The 26,393-nt window shown below is 41.6% G+C and overlaps 1 protein-coding gene across 1 annotated transcript in view; it reads right to left on the minus strand.

The window, feature by feature from the left end:
• Positions 1-122: 122 nt before the first annotated feature.
• LOC123768812 (pneumococcal serine-rich repeat protein-like) overlaps positions 123-26,393 on the minus strand; it is a 100,572-nt gene continuing 74,301 nt past the window's right edge. The window contains exons 23-30 of the mRNA XM_069316205.1: positions 20,337-20,726; positions 14,379-16,503; positions 12,141-12,752; positions 7,542-10,049; positions 4,429-7,256; positions 2,988-3,170; positions 2,411-2,760; positions 123-2,306 (exon numbers count right to left, since the gene is read on the minus strand). Of these exons, the coding sequence (XP_069172306.1) occupies positions 123-2,306; positions 2,411-2,760; positions 2,988-3,170; positions 4,429-7,256; positions 7,542-10,049; positions 12,141-12,752; positions 14,379-16,503; positions 20,337-20,726 (11,180 nt within the window). The remainder of the gene's footprint in view (positions 2,307-2,410; positions 2,761-2,987; positions 3,171-4,428; positions 7,257-7,541; positions 10,050-12,140; positions 12,753-14,378; positions 16,504-20,336; positions 20,727-26,393) is intronic.

Consider the following 26,393-nt stretch of genomic DNA (forward strand, 5'->3'; position numbering starts at 1 on the left):
TATATATATATATATATATATATATATATATATATATATATATATATATATATATATATATATGTAAATACGATTGCCCTCCCCCTCCCTACCTGCTTTGGGCTAATACACAATTCATACACTCACCAGTTGTGGTAGTTGATGGACTTGTGGTAGTTGTTGGACTTGTGGTAGTTTTTGGACTCGTGGTAGTTATTGGACTCGTGGTAGTTGTTGGACTCGTGGTGGTTGTTGGACTCGTGGTGGTTGTTGGACTCGTGGTGGTTGTTAGACTCGTGGTGGTTGTTAGACTCGTGGTGGTTGTTGGACTCGTGTTGGTTGTTGGACTCGTGGTGGTTGTTAGACTCGTGGTGGTTGTTGGACTCGTGTTGGTTGTTGGACTCGTGGTGGTTGTTGGACTTGTGGTAGTTGTTGGACTTGTGGTAGTTGTTGGACTTGTGGTAGTTGTTGGACTTGTGGTAGTTGTTGGACTTGTGGTAGTTGTTGGACTCGTGGTAGTTGTTGGACTCGTGGTAGTTGTTGGACTCGTGGTGGTTGTTGGACTCGTGGTGGTTGTTGGACTCGTGGCAGTTGTTGGACTCGTGATGGTTGTTGGACTCGTGGTAGTTGTTGGACTCGTGGTAGTTGTTGGACTCGTGGTAGTTGATGGACTCGTGGTAGTTGATGGACTCGTGGTAGTTGTTGGACTCGTGGTAGTTGTTGGAATCGTGGTAGTTGTTTCTGCTGTTGGACTCGTGGTAGTTGTTGGACTCGTGGTAGTTATTGGACTCGTGGTAGTTGTTGGACTCGTAGTAGTTATTGGACTCGTGGTAGTTGTTGGACTCGTGGTAGTTGTTCGACTCGTGGTAGTTGTTGGACTCGTGGTAGTTGTTGGACTCGTGGTAGTGGTTGGACTCGTGGTAGTGGTTGGACTCGTGGTAGTGGTTGGACTCGTGGTAGTGGTCGGACTCGTTGTAGTGGTTGGACTCGTGGTAATTGATGGACTCGTGGTAGTTGTTGGACTCGTGGTAGTGGTTGGACTCGTGGTAGTTGTTGGACTCGTGGTGGTTGTTTCTGTTGTTGGACTCGTGGTAGTTGTTGGACTTGTGGCAGTTGTTGGACTCGTGGTAGTTGTTGGACTCGTGGTAGTGGTTGGACTCGTGGTAGTGGTTGGACTCGTGGTAGTTGTTGGACTCGTGGTAGTGGTTGGACTCGTGGTAGTTGTTGGACTCGTGGTGGTTGTTTCTGTTGTTGGACTCGTGGTAGTTGTTGGACTCGTGGTAGTTGTTTCTGTTGTTGGACTCGTGGTAGTTGTTTCTGTTGTTGAACTCGTGGTAGTTGTTGAACTCGTGGTAGTTGTTGGACTCGTGGTAGTTGTTAGACTCGTGGTAGTTGTTGAACTCGTGGTAGTCGCTTCTGTTGTTAGAATCGTGGTAGTTGTTGGACTCGTGGTAGTTGTTGGACTCGTGGTAGTTGTTGGACTCGTGGTAGTTGTTGGACTCGTGGTAGTTGTTGGACTCGTGGTAGTTGTTGGACTCGTGGTAGTTGTTGGACTCGTGGTAGTTGTTGGACTCGTGGTAGTTGTTGGACTCGTGGTAGTTGTTGGACTCGTGGTAGTTGTTGGACTCGTGGTAGTTGTTAGACTCGTGGTAGTTGTTAAACTCGTGGTAGTTGTTGGACTCGTGGTAGTTGTTGGACTCGTGGTAGTTGTTTCTGTTGTTGGACTCGTGGCAGTTGTTGAACTCGTGGTAGTTGTTGGACTCGTGGTAGTTGTTGGACTCGTGGTAGTTGTTTCTGTTGTTGGACTCGTGGTAGTTGTTGGACTCGTGGTAGTTGTTGGACTTGTGGTAGTGGTTGGACTCGTGGTGGTGGTTGGACTCGTGGTAGTTGTTGGACTCGTGGTAGTGGTTGGACTCGTGGTGGTGGTTGGACTCGTGGTAGTTGTTGGACTTGTGGTAGTGGTTGGACTCGTGGTGGTGGTTGGACTCGTGGTAGTGGTTGGACTCGTGGTAGTGGTTGGACTCGTGGTAGTGGTTGGACTCGTGGTAGTTGTTGGACTCGTGGTGGTTGTTTCTGTTGTTGGACTCGTGGTAGTTGTTTCTGTTGTTGGACTCGTGGTAGTTGTTTCTGTTGTTGGACTCGTGGTAGTTGTTGAACTCGTGGTAGTTGTTGGACTCGTGGTAGTTGTTGAACTCGTGGTAGTTGTTGAACTCGTGGTAGTTGTTGGACTCGTGGTAGTTGTTAGACTCGTGGTAGTTGTTGAACTCGTGGTAGTTGTTGGACTCGTGGTAGTTGTTGGACTCGTGGTAGTTGTTTCTGTTGTTGGACTCGTGGTAGTTGTTGGACTCGTTTTAGTTGTTGGACTTGTGGTAGTGGTTGGACTCGTAGTAGTTGTTGAACTCGTGGTAGTTGTTGGACTCGTGGTAGTTGCTGAACTCGTGGTAGTTGTTTCTGTTGTTAGAATCGTGGTAGTTGTTGGACTCGTGGTAGTTGTTGGACTCGTGGTAGTGGTTGGACTCGTGGTAGTTGTTGGACTTATGGTAGTGGTTGGACTCGTGGTAGTTGTTGGACTCGTGGTTGTTGTTTCTGTTGTTGGACTCGTGGTAGTTGTTGGACTCGTGGTTGTTGTTTCTGTTGTTGGACTCGTCGTAGTTGTTGGACTCGTGGTTGTTGTTTCTGTTGTTGGACTCGTCGTAGTTGCTTCTGTTGTTGGACTGGTGGTAGTGGTTGTTGTATATATGGTAGTGGAAGCAGTAGTAGTGTTCGTGAGAGTGTTGATTGCTGTATAAAGCCAAAAAAAAACATAAGTAATATAAATTTCGATTATCAATACTTGATGTTAATTCAAATTAATTAAGATGTTACTTGATGTTAGTTAAGTTAGCTAAGATGTACGTGATGATAATTCAAGTAGTTAATATGTATTCCATAAGGTTGAAATGTTCGCATTTTCATTACTTCACTTTTGAAAGCTCTATCAAATTGTGACATACATATGGACCACTTACAAATGGTAGCACTGTAACTGCTAAAACTAGATTCGTAGCTGCAGGACCATGAACTGCTTGACCAGAAACTATGAGATCTGGAACTGGTTGAGCTAGTACTATGTAAGCTTGAAATGCTGCTTCCGCTTGAGCTGATATTTACGTTACTGGGACTGCTTGAGCTGGAGCTGGAACTGCTAGAACCTGAAAAATGCATAAGTTCAATATTTATACAACAGCTGTGAATGTTATGTGCATGTGAATATATTAGTATCAACAAAGAATGTTTTGGACATGAATATTTAAAATATCAAATGAATTTTGTCCTTCTAAATGTCAACAACATCTTGAGGCGCCATTTCTGTCACTAACATAAAGCAAAGTAACAGAAATTATTATAATCATGAATTTGCAGAATGATTATTACAAATTTACATTTGATAATACTTTCATAGGTATTCCTTTGGTATGTAGAATACATAACTGGTTTAATGTTGGGGTTAAAGCCTGTCAACTTTTGGAGGGTTAAGTAAGATCACCACATAGCCATTTTTTTTGTTTGCAGAGATATTCCAGATCGGTATCAAAGGCCCAGCCAAAGTGGGCCTTTGGCTGGCCCTCTACGTGATACTCATTTCGTGTTCCTGTTTTACTTAGGGATGAATGAGTATTTATAACTCATCTGTTCACTTCAGTAAGATTATGTTCAGTGTAATAGCTCACGGACCGACCGATGCAGCTTGATGGTGGTGGACTTAAGGCCTACCAACCTACCTGTGGAGGGTTATTAATACCAGCACAATATTATACTGTTTAACCAACAACTATATTTTAGTCCTGGACATAATTCCAGGGCTAAAGTATACTCTCAGTCCTGGACATAATTCCAGGGCTATAGTATGCTCTCAGTCCTGGACATAATTCCAGGGCTAAAGTCTACTCTCAGTCCTGGACATAATTCCAGGGCTAAAGTCTACTCTCAGTCCTGGACATAATTCCAGGGCTATAGTATACTCTCAGTCCTGGACATAATTCCAGGGCTAAAGTCTACTCTCAGTCCTGGACATAATTCCAGGGCTAAAGTCTACTCTCAGTCCTGGACATAATTCCAGGGGTATAGTATACTCTCAGTCCTGGACATAATTCCAGGGCTATAGTATACTCTCAGTCCTGGACATAATTCCAGGGGTATAGTATACTCTCAGTCCTGGACATAATTCCAGGGCTATAGTATACTCTCAGTCCTGGACATAATTCCAGGGCTATAGTATACTCTCGTTATATACACCTGGACAACGAGTACACATCTCTGTGTGTATCTCAGGTATGAACTGTGATTGGAGGAACTTTTAATTTTGATATAATTTATTGGCATTTTTTTTAATTATGCAAATAAACACAAAAAATATCATACTAGATACATTGATTTAGAGAAGTTATACAAGTTTGTTTTAATACTTACGAATATTTAAGCTGCAACTATTGAAGCTTGAGCTTGAAATACTATAGCAGGAAACTCTAGAGGGTGAACTGCCGCTGAAGCTTGTACTGCTTGAGCTGAAATTGTATGAGCTTGAACTGCTTAAGCTGGATCTGCTGAAGCTGGATCTGCTGAAGCCTGAACTGCTTAAGCTGGATCTGCTTAAGCTGGATCTGCTGAAGCCTGAACTGCTTAAGCTGGAACTAATAAAACTTGAAATGCTTGCGATTGAATTGCTCGAGCTTGAAGTACAAATGCTTGAGCTACTGCTAAATGAAGTGGAGCGTAAGCTGCAGTAAATTGTATTCCTTGAGCTAGTGCTTCTAAAGCTGAAACAATTAGAAATGGAACTACTTAAGCTAGAACAGCTTAATGTAAAGCTTGTAAAGGTCGAACTGCTTGGGTATGATCTGCTGAAGCTTAAACTACTTGAAACTGAACTACTGAAGCTAGAGCTGCTTAAGTACATGCTTGATCTGGAAGTACTTCTGCTGGAACTCTTGAAACTGGAGCTGCTCAAGCTGTATGAGTAACTAGAAGAGCTTGAAATGATTGAGCTTGAATTGACTGAGCTGTAACTGTAGAAGCTTGAACTGCTGAAGCTTGAAATACTGCTGCTTGAGAAGCTGGAGCTTAAACTAATTGAGCCTGAACTGCTTGACAAGGCACTACACATTCTGGATATGCTATAACTGGAGTTACTGAAGCTTGAACCACTGGAGACACGACTATAAGAGCTTGGGCTACTTAAAGTTGATCTGCTGCTGCAGCTTAACCATTTGAAGCTTGAACTGCTTAATCCGCTTGATGTAGAAGTGCTGAAGCTTGAACACCTGTATTTAGAACTGCTTGAGAAGGAACTACTAAAACTGGAACTTGTGGAAAGGGTTGAACTGATAGAACCTGAGCTGTTGATGCTTAAACGGCTTGAGCTTGACTTGCTAAAACTAAAACTGCTTGAACTTGAGATACTGAAGCTTGAACTTCCTGAGCTGGAACTGCTTGAACTGGAACTAATCAAACTTGAACACTTTGCCATGGAATTGCTTGAATATAAACAGCTTGAGCTGTAACTGCTTGAGCTGGGCCTGTTGAAGCTGGGACTGCTGAAGGGTGATCTTCTTGAGGAGGAACTACTAGAGATTGAGATGCTGGAACTTGAGCAGAATAAGCTGAAACTGCTGGAGCTAATACTGCTATACCTCGAACTGCTTAGGCTTGAACTGTAGCTTGAACTGCTGTAACTTGTTCCACAGAGTCTTGAAATACTTGAGCAGAAGGTAATAAATCTTGAACTGCTGGAACTCATACTGGTTATCCTGGAACTGTTGTACCTACTACAACTTAGGCTCGAACCAATAATGCTTGAACTGTTGAAGCTTGAACAACCAAATCTTGAACTGCTTGAGCTTGAAGTACTAAAACTGGAGGCGCTCGTGATGAAACTAGTGGAAACGTAGCTGCTTGAGCTAATGGAGTAACTCCAGCAACTTGAAATGATTGAGCTTGAACTGATTGATATGGAACTGCTCAAGCTTGAACGGCGGAAGCTTGAACTGCTGAAGCTTGAAGTGTAGATGATGGCACTGCTTGAGATTAAACGGCTGAAGCTTGAACTGTAGATGCTGGCACTGCTTGAGATTAAACTGCTAAAGCTTGAACGACTGAAGCTTGAACTGCTGAAGCTTGAAGTGTAGATGCTAGCACTGCTAGAGATTGAACTTCTGATGCTTGAACGACTGAAGCTTGAACTACTGAAGCTTGAAGTCTTGATGCTAGCACTGCTTGAGATTAAACTGCTGAAGCTTGAACTGTTGAATCTTGAACTTCTGATGCTTGAAGTGTAGATGCTGGCACTGCTTAAGCTTGAACGGCTGAAGCTTGAACTGCTGAAGCTTGAAGTGTAGATGCTGGCACTGCTGAAGCTTGAAGTGTAGCTGCTGGCACTGCTAGAGATTAAACTACTGAAGGTGGGACTGCTCAAGCTTGAAGTGTAGCTACTAGCACTGCTAGAGATTAAACTACTGAAGCTTGAACTGCTGAAGATTGAACTGCTGAAGCTTGAACTGCTGATGCTTGAAGTGTAGCTGCTCGCACTGCTAGAGATTAAACTACTGAAGCTTGGACTGCTGAAGCTTGAAGTGTAGCTGCTAGCACTGCTAGAGATTAAACTACTGAAACTTGAACGGCTGAAGCTTGAACTGCTGAAGCTTGAACTGCAGAAGCTTGAACTTCTGAAGCTTGAACTTCTGAAGCTTGAAGTGTAGATGCTGGCACTGCTTGAGATTAACCTACTGAAGCTTGAACTGCTGAAGCTTGAAGTGAAGATGCTGACACTGCTTGAGATTAAGCTGCTGAAGCTTGAACTGCTGAAGCTTGAACTTCTGAAGCTTAAAGTGCAGATGCTGGCACTGCTTGATATTAAACTACTGAAGCTTGAACTGCTGAAGCTTGAAGTGTAGCTGCTAGCACTGCTTGAGATTAAACTACTGAAGCTTGAACTGCTGAAGCTTGAACGGCTGAAGTTTGAAGTGTAGCTGCTGGCACTGCTTGAGATTAAACTACTGAAGCTTGAAGTGCTGAAGCTTGAACGGCTGAAGCTTGACGTGTAGCTGCTGGCACTGCTTGAGATTAAACTACTGAACCTAGAACTGCAGAAGCTTGAACGGCTGAAGTTTGAACTTCTGATGCTTGAACGGCTGAAGCTTGAACTGCTGAAGCTTGAAGTGTTGATGCTAGAACTGCTTGAGATAAAACTACTGAAGCTTGAACTGTTGAAGCTTGAAGTGTAGCTGCTGGCACTGCTTGAGATTAAACTTACGAAGCTTGAACTGCTGTAGCTTGAACTTCTGATCCATGAAGTGTAGATGCTGGCACTGCTGAAGCTTGAACGGCTGAAGCTTGAACTACTGAAGCTTGAAGTGATGCTAGCACTGGTTGCGATTAAACTACTGAAACTTGAACTGTTAAAGCTTGAACTTCTGATGCTTGAAGTGTAGATGTTGGCACTGCTGAAGCTTGAACGGCTGAAGCTTGAACTACTGGAGCTTAAAATGTTGATGCTACCATTGGTTGAGATCAAACTTCTGAAGCTTGAACTGCTGAAGCTTGAACAGCTGAAGCTTGAAGTGTAGCAGCTAGCACTGCTTGAGATTAAACTACTGAAGCTTGAACTGCTGAAGCTTGAACGGCTGAAGCTTGAAGTGTAGCTGCTGGTACTGCTTGAGATTAAACTACTGAAGCTTGAACTGCTGAAGCTTGAAGTGTAGCTGCTCGGACTGCTTGAGATTAAACTTCTGAAGCTTGAACTGCTGAAGCTTGAACAGCTGAAGCTTGAAGTGTAGCTGCTGGTACTGCTTGAGATTGAACTATTAAAGCTTGAATGGCTTAAGCTTGAAGTGTAGCTGCTGGTACTGCTTGAGATTAAACTACTGAAGCTTGAACTGCTGAAGCTTGAAATGTAGCTGCTGGCACTGCTTGAGAATAAACTACTGAAGCTTAGACTGCTGAAGCTCGAAGTGTAGCTGCTGGGACTGCTTGAGATTAAACTTCTGAAGCTTGAACTGCTGAAGCTTTGACTGCTGAAGCTTGAAGTGTAGCTGCTGGTACTGCTTGAGATTAAACTACTGAAGCTTGAACTGCTGAAGCTTGAACGGCTGAAGCTTGAAGTGTAGCTGCTGGTACTGCTTGAGATTAAACTACTGAAGCTTGAAGTGTAGCTGCTGGCACTGCTTGAGGTTAAACTACTGAAGCTTGGACTGCTAAAGCTCGATGTGTAGCTGCTGGGACTGCTTGAGATTAAACTTCTGAAGCTTGAACTGCTGAAGCTTGAACCGCTGAAGCTTGAAGTGCAGCTTCTAGCACTGCTTAAGCTTGAAGTGCAGCTGCTAGCACTGCTTAAAATTGAACTATTGAAGCTTGAACGGCTGAAGCTTTGACTGCTGAAGCTTGAAGTGTAGCTGCTGGCACTGCTTGAGATTAAACTACTGAAGATTGAACTGCTGAAGTTTGAACGGCTGAAGCTTGAAGTGTAGATGCTGGCACTGCTTGAGATTAAACTACTGAAGCTTGAACGGCTGAAGCTTGAAATGTAGCTGCTGGCACTGCTTGAGATTGAACTATTGAAGTTTGAACGGCTTAAGCTTGGACTGTTGAAGCTTGAAGTGTAGCTGCTGGTACTGCATGAGATTATACTACTGAAGCTTGAACTGCTGAAGCTTGAAGTGTAGCTGCTGGCACTGCACGAGATTAAACTACTGAAGCATGAACTGCTAAAGCTTGAACGGCTGAAGCTTGAAGTGTAGATGGTGGTACTGCTTGAGATTAAACTACTGAAGCTTGAACTGCTGAAGCTTGATCGGCTGAAGCTTGAAGTGTAGCTGATGGCACTGCTTGAGATTGAACTATTGAAGCTTGATCGGCTGAAGCTTGGACTGCTGAAGCTTGAAGTGTAGCTGCTGGTACTGCTTGAGATTAAACTACTGAAGCTTGAACTGCTGAAGCTTGAACGGCTGAAGCTTGAAGTGTAGCTGCTGGTACTGCTTGAGATTAAACTACTGAAGCTTGAAGTGTAGCTGCTGGCACTGCTTGAGGTTAAACTACTGAAGCTTGGACTGCTAAAGCTCGATGTGTAGCTGCTGGGACTGCTTGAGATTAAAATTCTGAAGCTTGAACTGCTGAAGCTTGAACCGCTGAAGCTTGAAGTGCAGCTGCTAGCACTGCTTAAGCTTGAAGTGCAGCTGCTAGCACTGCTTAAAATTGAACTACTGAAGCTTGAACGGCTGAAGCTTTGACTGCTGAAGCTTGAAGTGTAGCTGCTGGCACTGCTTGAGATTAAACTACTGAAGATTGAACTGCTGAAGTTTGAACGGCTGAAGCTTGAAGTGTAGATGCTGGCACTGCTTGAGATTAAACTACTGAAGCTTGAACGGCTGAAGCTTGAAGTGTAGCTGCTGGCACTGCTTGAGATTGAACTATTGAAGTTTGAACGGCTTAAGCTTGGACTGTTGAAGCTTGAAGTGTAGCTGCTGGTACTGCATGAGATTGAACTACTGAAGCTTGAACTGCTGAAGCTTGAAGTGTAGCTGCTGGCACTGCACGAGATTAAACTACTGAAGCATGAACTGCTAAAGCTTGAACGGCTGAAGCTTGAAGTGTAGATGCTGGTACTGCTTGAGATTAAACTACTGAAGCTTGAACTGCTGAAGCTTGATCGGCTGAAGCTTGAAGTGTAGCTGATGGCACTGCTTGAGATTGAACTATTGAAGCTTGATCGGCTGAAGCTTGAACTGCTGAAGCTTGAAGTGTAACTGCTGGTACTGCTTGAGATTAAACTACTGAAGCTTGAACTGCTGAAGCTTGAAGTGTAGCTGCTGGCACTGCTTGATATTAAACTACTGAAGCTTGGACTGCTGAAGCTCGAAGTGTAGCTTCTGGGACTGCTTGAGATTAAACTTCTGAAGCTTGAACTGCTGAAGCTTGAACTGCTGAACCTTGAACGGCTGGAGCTTGAAGTGCGGCTGCTGGCACTGCTTGAGATTAAACTACTGAAGCTTGAACTGCTGAAGCTTGAACGGCTGAAGCTTGAAGTGTAGCTGCTGGCACTGCATGAGATCAAACTACTGAAGCTTGAAGTGTAGATGCTGGCACTGCTTGAGATTAAACTACTAAAGCTTGAACGGCTGAAGCTTAAAGTGTAGCTGCTGGCACTGCTTGAGATTGAACTATTGATGCTTGAACGGCTGAAGCTTTGACTGTTGAAGCTTGAAGTGTAGGTGCTGGTACTGCTTGAGATTAAACTACTGAAGCTTGAACTGCTGAAGCTTGAAGTAAACGTGCTGGTACTGCCTGAGATTAAACTACTGAAGCTTGGACTGCTGAAGCTTGAAGTGTAGCTGCTGGCACTGCTTGAGATTAAACTACTGAAGTTTGAACGGCTGAAGCTTGAAGTGTAGCTGCTGGCACTGCATGAGATAAAACTACTGAAGCTTGAACTGCTGAAGCATGAACGGCTGAAGCTTGAAGTGTAGATGCTGGCACTGCTTGAGATTAAACTACTGAAGCTTGAACTGCTGAAGCTTAAACGGCTGAAGCTTGAAATGTAGCTGTTGGTACTGCTTGAGATTAAACTACTGAAGCTTGAACTGCTGAAGTTTGAAGTGTAGCTGCTGGCACTGCTTGAGATTAAACTACTGAAGGTTGAACTGCTGAAGCTTGAACGGCTGAAGCTTGAAAAGTAGATGCTGGCACTGCTTGAGATTAAACTAATAAAGCTTGAACTGCTGAAGCTTGAGTTGTGGCTGCTGGCACTGCTTGAGATTAAACTACTGAAGCTTGAACTGCTGAAGCTTGAAGTGTAGCAGCTGGCACTGCTTGAGATTAAACTACTGAAGCTTGGACTGCTGAAGCTCGAAGTGTAGTTGCTGGGACTGCTTGAGATTAAACTACTGAAGCTTAAAGTGTAGCTGCTGGCACTGCTTGAGATTGAACTATTGAAGCTTGAACGGCTGATGCTTAGACGGCTGAAGCTTGAAGTGTAGCTGCTGGCACTGCTTGAGATTGAACTACTGAAGCTTGAACGGCTGAAGTTTGAAGTGTAGCTGCTGGCACTGCATGAGATTAAACTACTGAAGCTTGAACTGCTGAAGCTTGAAGTGTAGATGCTGGCACTGCTTGAGATTAAACTTCTGAAGCTTGAACTGCTGAAGCTTAAACGGCTGAAGCTTGAAATGTAGCTGTTGGTACTGCTTGAGATTAAACTACTGAAGCTTGGACTGCTGAAGCTCGAAGTGTAGTTGCTGGGACTGCTTGAGATTAAACTTCTGAAGCTTGAACTGCTGAAGCTTGAAGTGAACCTGCTGGTACTGCCTGAGATTAAACTACTGAAACTTGAAGTGTAGCTGCCGACACTGCTTGTGATTGAACTACTGAAGCTTGAACGGCTGAAGCTTGAAGTGTAGTAGCTGGCACTGCATGAGATTAAACTACTGAAGCTTGAACTGCTGAAGCTTGAAGTGTAGATGCTGGCACTGCTTGAGATTAAACTATTGAAGCTTGAACTGCTGAAGCTTGAACGGCTGAAGCTTGAAGTGTAGCTGGTGGTACTGCTTGACATTAAAATACTGAAGCTTGGACTGCTGAAGCTCGAAGTGTAGTTGCTGGGACTGCTTGAGATTAAACTTCTGAAGCTTGAACTGCTGAAGCTTGAACGCCTGAAGCTTGAAGTGTAGCTGCTGGCACTGCTTGAGATTGAACTACTGAAGCTTGAACGGCTGAAGCTTGAAGTGTAGCTGCTGGCACTGCATGAGATTAAACTACTGAAGCTTGAACTGCTGAAGCTTGAACGGCTGAAGCTTGAAGTGTAGCTGGTGGTACTGCTTGACATTAAAATACTGAAGCTTGGACTGCTGAAGCTCGAAGTGTAGTTGCTGGGACTGCTTGAGATTAAACTTCTGAAGCTTGAACTGCTGAAGCTTGAACGGCTGAAGCTTGAAGTGTAGCTGCTGGCACTGCTTGAGATTGAACTACTGAAGCTTGAACGGCTGAAGCTTGAAGTGTAGCTGCTGGCACTGCATGAGATTAAACTACTGAAGCTTGAACTGCTGAAGCTTGAACGGCTGAAGCTTGAAGTGTAGATGCTGGCACTGCTTGAGATTAAACTTCTGAAGCTTGAACTGCTGAAGCTTGAAGTGAACCTGCTGGTACTGCTTGAGATTGAACTACTGAAGCTTGAACGGCTGAAGCTTGAAGTGTAGCTGCTGGCACTGCATGAGATTAAACTACTGAAGATTGAACGGCTGAAGCTTGAAGTGTAGCTGCTGGTACTGCTTGAGATTAAACTACTGAAGCTTGAACTGCTGAAGTTTGAAGTGTAGCTGCTGGCACTGCTTGAGATTAAACTACTGAAGGTTGACCTGGTGAAGCTTGAACGGCTGAAGCTTGAAGTGTAGATGCTGGCACTGCTTGAGATTAAACTACTAAAGCTTGAACTGCTGAAGCTTGAAGTGTAGCTGCTGGCACTGCTTGATATTAAACTACTGAAGCTTGAACTGCTGAAGCTTGAAGTGTAGCTGCTGGCACTGCTTGAGATTAAACTACTGAAGCTTGGTCTGCTGTAGCTCGAAGTGTAGCTACTGGGACTGCTTGAGATTAAACTTCTGAAGCTTGAACTGCTGAAGCTTGAACGGCTGAAGCTTGAAGTGCAGCTGCTGGCACTGCTTGAGATTGAACTATTGAAGCTTGAACGGCTGATGCTTAGACTGCTGAAGCTTGAAGTGTTGCTGCTGGCACTGCTTGAGATTAAACTACTGAATCTTGAACTGCTGAATCTTGAACGGCTGAAGCTAGAAGTGTAGATGTTGGCACTGCTTAAGATTAAACTACTAAAGCTTGAACGGCTGAAGCTTGAAGTGTAGGTGCTGGCACTGCTTGATATTAAACTACTTAAGCTTGAACTGCTGATGCTAGAACGCCTGAAGCTTGAAGTGTAGCTGCTGGCACTGCTTGAGATTAAACTACTGAAGCTTGAACGGCTGAAGCTTGAAGTGTAGCTGCTGGCACTGCTTGAGATTGAACTATTGAAGCTTGAACAGCTGAAACTTTGACTGCTGAAGCTTGAAGTGTAGCTGCTGGCACTGCTTGAGATCAAACTACTGAAGCTTGAACGGCTGAAGTTTGAAGTATTGCTGCTGGCACTGCATGCGATTAAACTACTGAACCTCGAACTGCCGAAGCTTGAACGGCTGAAGCTTGAAGTGTAGATGCTGGCACTGCTTGAGATTAAACTACTGAAGCTTGAACTGCTGAAGCTTGAACGGCTGAAGCTTGAAGTGTAGCTGCTGGTAGTGCTTGAGATTAAACTACTGAAGCTTGAGCTGCTGAAGTTTGAAGTGTAACTACTGGGACTGCTTGAGATTAAACTACTGAAAGTTGAACTGTTGAAGCTTGAACGGCTGAAGCTTGAAGTGTAGATGCTGGCACTGCTTGAGATTAAACTACTAAAGCTTGAACTGCTGAAGCTCGAAGTGTAGCTACTGGGACTGCTTGAGATTAAACTTCTGAAGCTTGAACTGCTGAAGCTTGAACGACTGAAGCTTGAAGTGCAGCTGCTGGCACTGCTTGAGATTGAACTATTGAAGCTTGAACGGCTAATGCTTAGACTGCTGAAGCTTGAAGTGTTGCTGCTGGCACTGCTCGAGATTAAACTACTGAAGCTTGAACTGCTGAAGCTTGAACGGCTGAAGCTTGAAGTGTAGATGCTGGCACTGCTTAAGATTAAACTAGTAAAGCTTGAACGGCTGAAGCTTGAAGTGTAGCTTCTGGCACTGCTTGATATTAAACTAATTAAGCTTGAACTGCTGAAGCTAGAACGGCTGAAGCTTGAAGTGTAGCTGCTGGCACTGCTTGAGATTAAACTACTGAAGCTTGAACGGCTGAAGCTTGAAGTGTAGCTGCTGGCACTGCTTGAGATTGAACTATTGAAGCTTGAACAGCTGAAACTTTGACTGCTGAAGCTTGAAGTGTAGCTGCTGGCACTGCTTGAGATTAAACTACTGAAGCTCGAACTGCCGAAGCTTGAACGGCTGAAGCTTGAAGTGTAGATGCTGGCACTGCTTGAGATTAAATTACTAAAGCTTGAACTGCTGAAGCTTGAACAGCTGAAGCTTGAAGTGTAGCTGCTGGCACTGCATGAGATTAAACTACTGAAGCTCGAACTGCCGAAGCTTGGACTGCTGATGCATGAAGTGTAGCTGCTGGGACTGCTTGAGATTAAACTTCTGAGGCTTGAACTGCTGAAACTTGAACGGCTGAAGCTTGAAGTGCAGCTGCTGGCACTGCTTGAGATTGCACTATTGAAGCTTGAACGGCTGAAGCTTAGACTGCTGAAGCTTGAAGTGTAGCTGCTGGCACTGCTTGAGATTAAAGTACTGAACCTTGAACTACTGAAGCTTGAACGGCTTAAGCTTGAAGTGCAGCTGCTGGCACTGCTTGAGATTAAACTACAGAAGCTTGAACTGCTGAAGGTTGAACGGCTGAAGCTTGAAGTGTATGTGCTGGCACTGCTTGTGATTAAACTACTGAAGCTTGAACTGCTGAAGCTTGAAGTGTAGCTGCTGGCACTGCTTGAGTTTAAACTTCTGAAGCTTGAACTGCTGAAGCTTGAAGTGTTGCTGCTGGCACTACTTGAGATTAAAGTACTGAAGCTTGGACTGCTGAAGCTCAAAGTGTTGCTGCTGGGACTGCTTGAGATTAAACTTCTGAAGCTTGAACTGCTGAATCTTGAACGACTGAAGCTTGAAGTGCAGCTGCTGGCACTGCTTGAGATTGAACTATTGAAGCTTGAACGGCTGAAGCTTTGACTGCTGAAGCTTGAAGTGTAGCTGCTGGCACTGCTTGAGATTAAACTACTGAAGCTTGAACTGATGAAGCTTGAACGGCTGAAGCTTGAAGTGTAGCTGCTGGTACTGCTTGAGATTAAACTACTGAAGCTTGAACTGCTGAAGCTTGAACAACTGAAGCTTGAAGTGTAGATGCTGGCACTGCTTGAGATTAAACTACTGAAGCTTGAACTTCTGAAGCTTGAACGTCTGAAGCTTGAAGTGTAGCTGCTGGCACTGCTTGAGATTGAACTATTGAAGCTTGAACGGCTGAAGCTTGGACTGCTGAAGCTTGAAGTGTAGCTGCTGGTACTGCTTGAGATTAAACTACTGAAGCTTGAACTGCTGAAGCTTGAAGTGTAGCTGCTGGCACTGCTTGAGATTAAACTATTAAAGGTTGAACGGCTGAGGCTTAGACTGCTGAAGCTTGAAGTGTAGCTTCTGGCACTGCTTGAGATTAAACTACTGAAGCTTGAACTGCTGAAGCTTGAACGGCTGAAGCTTGAAGTGTAGCTGCTGGCACTGCTTGAGATGAAACTACTGAAGCTTGAACGGCTGAAGCTTGAACGGCTGAATCTTGAAGTGTAGCTGCTGGCACTGCTTGAGATTAAACTTCTGAAGCTTGAACTACTGAAGCTTGAAGTGTTGCTGCTGGCACTGCTTGAGATTGAACTACTGAAGGTTGAATTACTGTAGGTTGAAGTGTAGATGCCAGCACTGCTTGAGATTAAACTACTGAAGCTTAAACTGCTGAAGCTTGAACTGCTGAAGCTTGAACTTCTTGAGCTGGAAATAACTGAGTTGGAACTGATGGACTTCGAAATACTGGAACTGTAAGTGCTATTCCAAAAGCTTGAACTGAATGAGGTTAAGCTCTTGATACTGGAACTGCATGAGCTTGAACTAATTAAACTTGAACTCATTGACTTGTAGCTGCTGAAGTTTGAACATGAAGAGCTTAATCTGTAACTGCTTGAGCTGTGTCTGTTGCAGCTGGAACAGCTGAAACTGGAACTACTGAAGCTTGAGCTGGAGCTGCAGAAGCTTAAACTTGAACTGCATGGAGAGTAACTGCTAGTGCTGGATCTTCTTATGCAGGAACTACTGTAGCTGGAGCTATTGTAGCTTAAACTACCGTAGCTTGAACTACTGTAGCTTGAACAACTATAGCTTGAACTACTGTAGCTTAAACTACTGTAGCTTGAACTACTGTAGCTTAAACTACTGTAGCTTGAACTACTGTAGCTTGAACTACTGTAGCTTGAAGAACTATAGCTTGAACTACTGTAGCTTAAACTACCGTAGCTTGAACTACTGTAGCTTGAACAACTATAGCTTGAACTACTGTAGCTTAAACTACTGTAGCTTGAACTACTGTAGCTTGAACTACTGTAGCTTGAACTACTGTAGCTTGAAGAACTATAGCTTGAACTACTGTAGCTTAAACTACTGTAGCTTGAACTACTGTAGCTTGAACTACTGTAGCTTGAAGAACTATAGCTTGAACTACTGTAGCTTAAACTACTGTAGCTTGAACTACTGTAGCTTGAACTACTGTAGCTTGAAGAACTATAGCTTGAACTACTGTAGCTTAAACTACTGTAGCTTGAACTACTGTAGCTTGAAGAACTGAAGCTGGAACTACTTGATTTGGAAGTGCTGAAGCTGGACCAGCTAGAACCTAAAAATTCAGAAAACTCATTAAAAATATGTTGAATTTGAACGAAGGTTAATATATTAATTTTGTCAGCAATTCAGGTGACAGACTGGGAAGCGTCATCAATTTGGAAGTAACCGAACATTAAATAATTTATTCATGTAATTAGCTGCTTTACTATGCTCTATTCAAGTGAAATAAATCTAAAATAAATTATGCTCTGAACAACCCATCGTTTAAATTTATATAACTATAAATTTAAGGTACTACAATTGACATTTTCTGTTTAACAAGATGACATGTAAAAAAATAAATCTAAATGAAAAAAAAATCTAAATGATATATATCATTTCTTGAGAGCTAAATTCAACTGATAATTGTTTCTTGTTAATTAGGGCGCTTTCATTAATTATGTATTAAAAGAAATCTTGTAGTATCAATGGTAAAATTTTACAAAGATACTTTGGAATGCCAATATAGACGTCTGTTTCACCAGTTTTGGCAAATAATGTAATAATATTTTTTAGAAAATAGGTCACTTCACCAAATTTACAGTTTTCAACGTCAATAGGGGTTAGGTATGTGGAAGACATTCTCTTTCTATAGTCAAAAAAACTTTGACTCTGCAACATTTTTTAATGTTCCCAGCATCCTGTTTTAACACAAAATTTGTATATATATATAATTATTAAGTGATTAAATAATGGATTCAAAATAAGTCTAAGGAAACCTGAATAAATTGATGGACATATTCACACTATTACAGCGGTTTTCAGGATCCTAAGTCACATACCTCACCTTGAGGTCCCAGGTGTCCCTCAGAGAATATTCTTTCCAAGCTTGGAGTTCCTCCAATGTCTGACTTAATTTCCTCCCTACGGTAAAATCTTTCCCATTAGATTTTAAATACCTCCCGGGAAGCCAAGTGCCTCACCTTTCAGAATCATTACTCAATTGCAAATTAAAATTGCATTTAATGGTATATATCTGAGACCTTTTAGAATAGTACCCTTCACAGACGATTTTTTTCTGAATTAAAACCATAGCAAGAAAATGATTTACATATATATAGTTACTATCCGTAATCCTCCAACCCCAACCACACACATACACACACTAGGGAACACGCGTGGAAATTGAGTACCCAAATGAGCCAAAGAAATATTAAAAAGAATTTGTTTAGTGACAAAGTAGTTGACAATGGAATGCTTTAGGAAGTGATGTAGTGGAAGCAAACTCCTTACACAGTTTCAAGTGTAGATATGATAGAACCCGATAGGCTCAGAAACCTGCACATCAGTTGAGAGGCGGGACCAAAGAGCCAGAGCTCAACTCCCGTAAGCACAAATAGGTGAGTACAACTAGGTGAATACACACATCACAGTTCCTTCTCAATAACTTCCTTATTAGACAAATACTTCATATTTTTCTCGACTGTCAAAAGGCATTTGACACTGTTTCCCACGAAAGACAGTTTTACAAGATCGAAAACCAGGCTGAGATAACGAGAAAAAACACTGAACTGGACAAGGGAGTGTCTGAAGGACAGAAAGCAAAGAGTCACATTCAGAGAGGCGGTTTCACGCTGGAGGAATGTAACAAGTGGGGTCCCAAAAGGCTCTGCCCTGGGACCGCTGCTGTTATTAATTATTGTGACCGACTTACCCGAGTAAATGAGCTCAGGCATGTCAATGTATGCAGATGATGCAAAGCTGACAAGGAACGTGAAAACAGAGGAGGATTGCAGAAAGTTACAGGAGAACCTTGACAGACTCCAGAAGTGGTCAGCCACATAGTTGCTGGAAATCAACTCCAACAAGTGTAAGGTAATGAAGTTGGGAGAGGGAGAGACCGGAAGGCAGCTACAACATACGGGGAAGGCAGCTACAACATACGGGGAAGGCAGCTACAACATACGGGGAAGGCAGCTACAACATACGGGGAAGGCAGCTACAACATACAAGGAAGGCAGCTACAGGAATAGGAAAGAAAGAAGGATCTGGAAGTGGACATAATTCCGACACTCGCACCGGAGGCACACATAAACAGGATAACATCGGCAGCATATGGGGACACTGGCAATATAAAAATTTCGTTTAGAAACATGAATCAGGACTTCTTTATTCTTTATTTATACTTCTTTGCTTCTTTATTCTTGTTATTAGAACACGCATCACCGGTACGGAATCCGCACCTTGTGGAACATAAAAGCCAAAAATTGAAATAAGTGAAAAAGTATACAAAATTGTGGCCAGAGCTAAGAGGACTAAGTTATGAACACAGGCTAATGGAACTAGATCTCACAACTCTAGAGGGAAGAAGGAACAGAAGGAATATAATCACAACTTACAAGATACTAACGGGAATAGATCAGGTGGACAAGGATAGCATCTTCAGACTGAGATAAAGCTGGACAAAAGGACACAGGTAAAAGCTGGCAGCGCAAATGAACCAAAGTACTCGGACCCTATACGGGTAGTTAAAAAATGGAATGCTCAAGAAGTTGTGGAAGCCACCCAACTTTAAGGCCTGATTAGACACAGAATGTGAAAGACAGAGTAGTTGAGTTTAAACGCAACAGGTGCAAGGCTGGGTGTCGTATGGGACACCCAGGTTCCTCTCAGGCAAACGAGGAAAATAAACACCTCCCAGCGAGGTATATACCACAGGTATGTTCTGATCTCCCACAAATTCTGATCCCAGCAGTGATGGTAATCCTCACTACTACAACACAAACTCAGATTAGTCTCTAGGTCCCGGTGCCAACCCCGGGACACCATCCACCTACAGCCCAAACACATGGATGACACCTTCCTTAACTTCATTTCGTCCGAAAATCTAATAGAATCAAAACACCGTATGCTGGAAACTTGCCTCAAATTCCCAAAGCAACCCGCCTGTAAGCAGTAACATAATTTAATAACTTCATGACGAAAGTCCCTGACGCTCCAGGAAGCATAAAACATGGCACTGGCATGTGCCATATATAAATATATATATATATATATATATATATATATATATATATATATATATATATATATATATATATATATATATATATATATATATGTCGTACCTAGTAGCCAGAACGCACTTCTCAGCCTACTATGCAAGGCCCGATTTGCCTAAGAAGCCAAGTTTTCCTAAATTAATATATTTTCTTTAATTTTTTTCTCATGAAATGATAAAGCTACCCATTTCATTATGTATGAGGTCATTTTTTTATTGGAGTTAAAATTAACGTAGATATATGACCGAACCTATCCAACCCTACCTAACCTAACCTATCTTTATAGGTTAGGTTAGGTTAGGTAGCGGAAAAAGTTAGGTTAGGTTAGGTAGTTGAAAAAACATTAATTCATGAAAACTTGGCTTATTAGGCAAATCGGGCCTTGCATAGTAGGCTGAGAAGTGCGTTCTGGCTACTAGGTACGACATATATATATATATATATATATATATATATATATATATATATATATATATATATATATATATATATATATATATATATATATATATATATATTGAATTATATTCAACACAAAAGTATAATTACAATTACAAATTGTAATAATACAATAAAAAAAACTGGTAAGAAAATAGTAAGGAGTCGTAGTCAATATCAGGATGTTTTAGAGTGTGAGAAGTGCAAGAAATACGGGCTGCTGGACCATAGTATGCAAGCATGCTATGGTCACCGCAATTATTGCAATCACTGTAATCACTGAAAAGTGAAGTCATTGCATACCGAGGTGTTAAATTGATTGACTTACTTAGGTGTCTGGAGCTGTTAGAATTCCAGTTACTTGAACTTGAAATACTTGAATAAACGGTGTTTGGGGTACTTGAACTTGATCTGCTTGGACTTGAACTACTTGAACTTGATCTGCTTGAACTTGAACTAATTGAGCTTGAATTGCTTGGCCATGAAATGCTTGAATAAACGGCAACTGAGCTGCCTGAACGTGAACTTGACCTGCTTGAACATAAGCTGCTTGAGCTTGGACTATTTGACCTTGAAATACTTGGAAAAACTCTACTTGAGCTAGATTTGCTAGAACCTGAGCTACATGAGCTTAAGGTGAATGAACTTGAGGTTGATATGCTTAAGCTGGAACTACCTGGACTAGATGTGCCAAATGAAGAGATAGTTGTTGCAGGGATGCTGGAAGCTAAACTTCTAGAACTGGAGATACTAGATAGGGAACAACTTGGAATTATGCTGCTTGTACTGAAACTTACTGAAGAAGAAGTGCTTGAAATAGAACAAAAAGTGCTGTATCCACTGGATACTGAGCTGGTTGAACTGAATATGCTTGGTCTTGCTCTACTTGATACCATGCTGCTTGAAATTAAACTACTTGTGATTGAATATAATGAACTTGAGTTGCTTATGATGGAAATCGAGGAAGTTTGTATTGCATGACTACTACTCATTGTTGTAGGCCAGCTCGATAGTGACCAACGGGAACATAAGCTGCTTATGACAGAACAACCTGAAATTGTGCTAGTTTTGCTTGAACTTTCATAAAGAGATGTACTCGAGAAAGATGTTATTGTTGTGTATATACTCCAAATTGAGCTGCATGTTAGGCAACTACTAGAAATTAAGCTAGTCATGCTGGAACTGATTGAAATAAACGAACTCGATAGAGAGGGAATTGTGCCTGAGATAGGAGAACTTAATAAACTTGTGCTTAAAGTTCTCGATATTGAGCTGCTAGAACCAGTGATACTTGTGATTAAATAACTTTTAATTGAGCTCGTTATACTAGATCTACTTGAAACAGATGTGCCTAATGTCGAACTCGTTGTTGCCGAGCTGCTAGAAACGAGGCTGCCAGAACTCGAGATACTTGTCAAGGAACAACTTGAAATTAATCTTGATATACTACAACTGAATGAAGAAGATGTACTTGAAATAGAAATAATTGTGCTGTATCTACTTAATACTGAGCTGGTAGAACTGGATCTGCTTGTGATAGATCTACTTGATAGTGTGCTGCAAGAACTTGAACTGCTTATGATGGATCTGACTGTAGTAGATACAGCAAAACTAGAGGAAACTATAGCAGAACAACTCGACACAGAGAAGCGTGAACATAAGCTGCTGGAAATGGAACAAGCTGAAGTTAAGCTAGTTGTGCTAGCACTTCCTGAAACCGACCTACTCGAACAAGAGGAAACTGTCGAGGAGCTACTCGACAATGAGCTGCAAGAAATTGGGATACTTGTAAGGGAACTACTACAAAGGATGCTGGTCGAACTGGAAAGTACTGAAGTAAATGAACTTGATATAAAACTAATTGAAGATGAGCTGTTAGAACTTGATCTACTTGCGCTTAATGTACTCAAAACAGAGCTGCTAGAACAAGTAATACTTGACATTAAACTACTTGAAATTGAGCTTTTTAAGCTGGAACTACCTGAACTAGATGTGCCAAATGAAGAGATAGTTGTTGCAGGAATGCTGGAAGCTAAACTTCTAGAACTAGAGATACTAGATAGGGAACAACTTGAAATTATGCTGCTTGTACTGAAACTTACTGAAGAAGAAATGCTTGAAATAGAATTAAAAATGCTGTATCCACTCGATACTGAACTGGTTGAACTGAACATGCTTGCTTTTCCTCTACTTGATACCATGCTGCTTGAAATTAAACTACTTGCGATTGAATATAATGAACTTGAGTTGCTTATGATGGAAATCGAGGAAGTTTCTATTGCATGGCAACTACTCATTGTTGTAGGCCAGCTCGATAGTGAGCAACGGGAACATAACCTGCTTATGACAGAACAACCTGAAATTGTGCTAGTTTTGCTTGAACTTTCATAAAGAGATGTACTCGACAAAGATGTTATTGTTGTGTATATACTCCACATTGAGCTGCTTGAAAATGAGCTGCTTGTTAGGCAACTACTATAAATTAAGCTAGTCATGCTGGAACTGATTGAAGTAAACGAACTCGATAGAGAGGGAATTGTGCCTGAGATAGGAGAACTTAATAAACTTGTGCTTAAATTTCTCGATATTGAGCTGCTAGAACCAGTGATACTTGTGATTAAATAACTTTTAATTGAGCTCGTTATACTAGATCTACTTGAAACAGATGTGCCTAATGTCGAACTCGTTGTTGCCGAGCTGCTAGAAACGAGGCTGCTAGAACTCGAGATACTTGTCAAGGAACAACTTGAAATTAATCTAGATATACTACAACTGAATGAAGAAGATGTACTTGAAATAGAAATAATTGTGCTGTATCTACTTAATACTGAGCTGGTAGAACTGGATCTGCTTGTGATAGATCTACTTGATAGTGTGCTGCAAGAATTTGAACTGCTTATGATGGAACTGACTGTAGTAGATACAGCAAAACTAGAGGAAACTATAGCAGAACAACTCGACACAGAGAAGCGTGAACATAAGCTGCTGGAAATGGAACAAGCTGAAGTTAAGCTAGTTGTGCTAGCTTTTCCTGAAACCGATCTACTCGAACAAGAGGAAACTGTCGTGGAGCTACTCGACAATGAGCTGCTAGAAATTGGGATACTTGTAAGGGAACTACTACAAAGGATGCTGGTCGAACTGGAAAGTACTGAAGTAAATGAATTTGAAATAAAACTAATTGAAGATGAGCTGTTAGAACTTGATCTACTTGCGCTTAATGTACTCAAAACAGAGCTGCTAGAACAAGTAATACTTGACATTAAACTACTTGAAATTGAGCTTTTTAAGCTGGAACAACCTGAACTAGATGTGCCAAATGAAGAGATAGTTGTTGCAGGGATGCTGGAAGCTAAACTTCTAGAACTAGAGATACTAGATAGGGAACAACTTGAAATTATGCTGCTTGTACTGAAACTTACTGAAGAAGAAATGCTTGAAATAGAATTAAAAATGCTGTATCCACTCGATACTGAACTGGTTGAACTGAACATGCTTGTTTTTGCTCTACTTGATACCATGCTGCTTGAAATTAAACTACTTGTGATTGAATATAATGAACTTGAGTTGCTTATGATGGAAATCGAGGAAGTTTGTATTGCATGACTACTACTCATTGTTGTAGGCCAGCTCGATAATGAGCAACGGGAACATAAGCTGCTTATGAGAGAACAACCTGAAATTGTGCTAGTTTTGCTTGAACTTTCATAAAGAGATGTACTCGAGAAAGATGTTATTGTTGTGTATATACTCCACATAGAGCTGTTTGAAAATGAGCTGCTTGTTAGGCAACTACTAGAAATTAAGCTAGTCATGCTGGAACTGATTGAAGTAAACGAACTCGATAGTGAGGGAATTGTGCCTGAGATAGGAGAACTTAATAAACTTGTGCTTAAAGTTCTCGATATTGAGCTGCTAGAACCAGTGATACTTGTGATTAAATAACTTTTAATTGAGCTCGTTATACTAGATCTACTTGAAACAGATGTGCCTAATGCCGAACTCGTTGTTGCCGAGCTGCTAGTAACGAGGCTGCCAGACCTCGAGATACTTGTCAAGGAACAACTTGAAATTAATCTAGATATACTACAACTGAATGAAGAAGATGTACTTGAAATAGAAATAATTGTGCTGTATCTACTTAATACTGAGCTGGTAGAACTGGATCTGCTTGTGATAGATCTACTTGATAGTGTGCTGCAAGAACTTGAACTGCTTATGATGGATCTGACTGTAGTAGATACAGCAAAACTAGAGGAAACTATAGCAGAACAACTCGACACAGAGAAGCGTGAACATAAGCTGCTGGAAATGGAACAAGCTGAAGTTAAGCTAGTTGTGCTAGCTCTTCCTGAAACCGACCTACTCGAACAAGAGGAAACTGTCGTGGAGCTACTCGACAATGAGCTGCTAGAAATTGGGATACTTGTAAGGGAACTACTACAAAGGATGCTGGTCGAACTGGAAAGTACTGAAGTAAATGAACTTGAAATAAAACTAATTGAAGATGAGCTGTTAGAACTTGATCTAGTTGCGCTTAATGTACTCAAAACAGAGCTGCTAGAACGAGTAATACTTGACATTAAACTACTTGAAATTGAGCTTTTTAAGCTGGAACTACCTGAACTAGATGTGCCAAATGAAGAGATAGTTGTTGCAGGGATGTTGGAAGCTAAACTTCTGGAACTAGAGATACTAGATAGGGAACAACTTGAAATTATGCTGCATGTACTGAAACTTACTGAAGAAGAAATGCTTGAAATAGAATTAAAAATGCTGTATCCACTCGATACTGAGCTGGTTGAACTGAACATGCTTGTTTTTGCTCTACTTGATACCATGCTGCTTGAAATTAAACTACTTGTGATTGAATATAATGAACTTGAGTTGCTTATGATGGAAATCGAGGAAGTTTGTATTGCATGACTACTACTCATTGTTGTAGGCCAGCTCGATAGTGACCAACGGGAACATAAGCTGCTTATGACAGAACAACCTGAAATTGTGCTAGTTTTGCTTGAACTTTCATAAAGAGATGTACTCGAGAAAGATGTTATTGTTGTGTATATACTCCACATTGAGCTGCTTGAAAATGAGCTGCTTGTTAGGCAACTACTAGAAATTAAGCTAGTCATGCTGGAACTGATTGAAGTAAACGAACTCGATAGAGAGGGAATTGTGCCTGAGATAGGAGAACTTAATAAACTTGTGCTTAAAGTTCTCGATATTGAGCTGCTAGAACCAGTGATACTTGTGATTAAATAACTTTTAATTGAGCTCGTTATACTAGATCTACTTGAAACAGATGTGCCTAATGTCGAACTCGTTGTTGCCGAGCTGCTAGTAACGAGGCTGCCAGAACTCGAGATACTTGTCAAGGAACAACTTGAAATTAATCTAGATATACTACAACTGAATGAAGAAGATGTACTTGAAATAGAAATAATTCTGCTGTATCTACTTAATACTGAGCTGGTAGAACTGGATCTGCTTGTGATAGATCTACTTGATAGTGTGCTGCAGAAACTTGAACTGCTTATGATGGATCTGACTGTAGTAGATACAGCAAAACTAGAGGAAACTATAGCAGAACAACTCGACACAGGGAAGCGTGAACATAAGCTGCTGGAAATGGAACAAGCTGAAGTTAAGCTAGTTGTGCTAGCTCTTCCTGAAACCGACCTACTCGAACAAGAGGAAACTGTCGTGGAGCTACTCGACAATGAGCTGTTAGAAATAGGGATACTTGTAAGGGAACTACTACAAAGGATGCTGATCGAACTGGAAAGTACTGAAGTAAATGAACTTGAAATAAAACTAATTGAAGATGAGCTGTTAGAACTTGATCGACTTGCGCCTATTGTACTCAAAACAGAGCTGCTAGAACGAGTAATAATTGACATTAAACTACTTGAAATTGAGCTTTTTAAGTTGGAACTGCCTGAACTAGATGTGCCAAATGAAGAGATAGTTGTTGCAGGGATGGTGGAAGCTAAACTTCTAGAACTAGAGATACTAGATAGGGAACAACTTGAAATTATGCTGCATGTACTGAAACTTAATGAAGAAGAAATGCTTGAAATAGAATTAAAAATGCTGTATCCACTCGATACTGAGCTGGTTGAACTGAACATGCTTGTTTTTGCTCTACTTGATACCATGCTGCTTGAAATTAAACTACTTGTGATTGAATATAATGAACTTGAGTTGCTTATGATGGAAATCGAGGAAGTTTGTATTGCATGACTACTACTCATTGTTGTAGGCCAGCTCGATAGTGACCAACGGGAACATAAGCTGCTTATGACAGAACAACCTGAAATTGTGCTAGTTTTGCTTGAACTTTCATAACGAGATGTACTCGAGAAAGATGTTATTGTTGTGTATATACTCCACATTGAGCTGCTTGAAAATGAGCTGCTTGTTAGGCAACTACTAGAAATTAAGCTAGTCATGCTGGAAC

The sequence above is a fragment of the Procambarus clarkii genome, chromosome 83, assembly GCF_040958095.1.
Source record: "Procambarus clarkii isolate CNS0578487 chromosome 83, FALCON_Pclarkii_2.0, whole genome shotgun sequence".
Classification (NCBI taxonomy): Eukaryota; Metazoa; Arthropoda; class Malacostraca; order Decapoda; family Cambaridae; genus Procambarus; species Procambarus clarkii.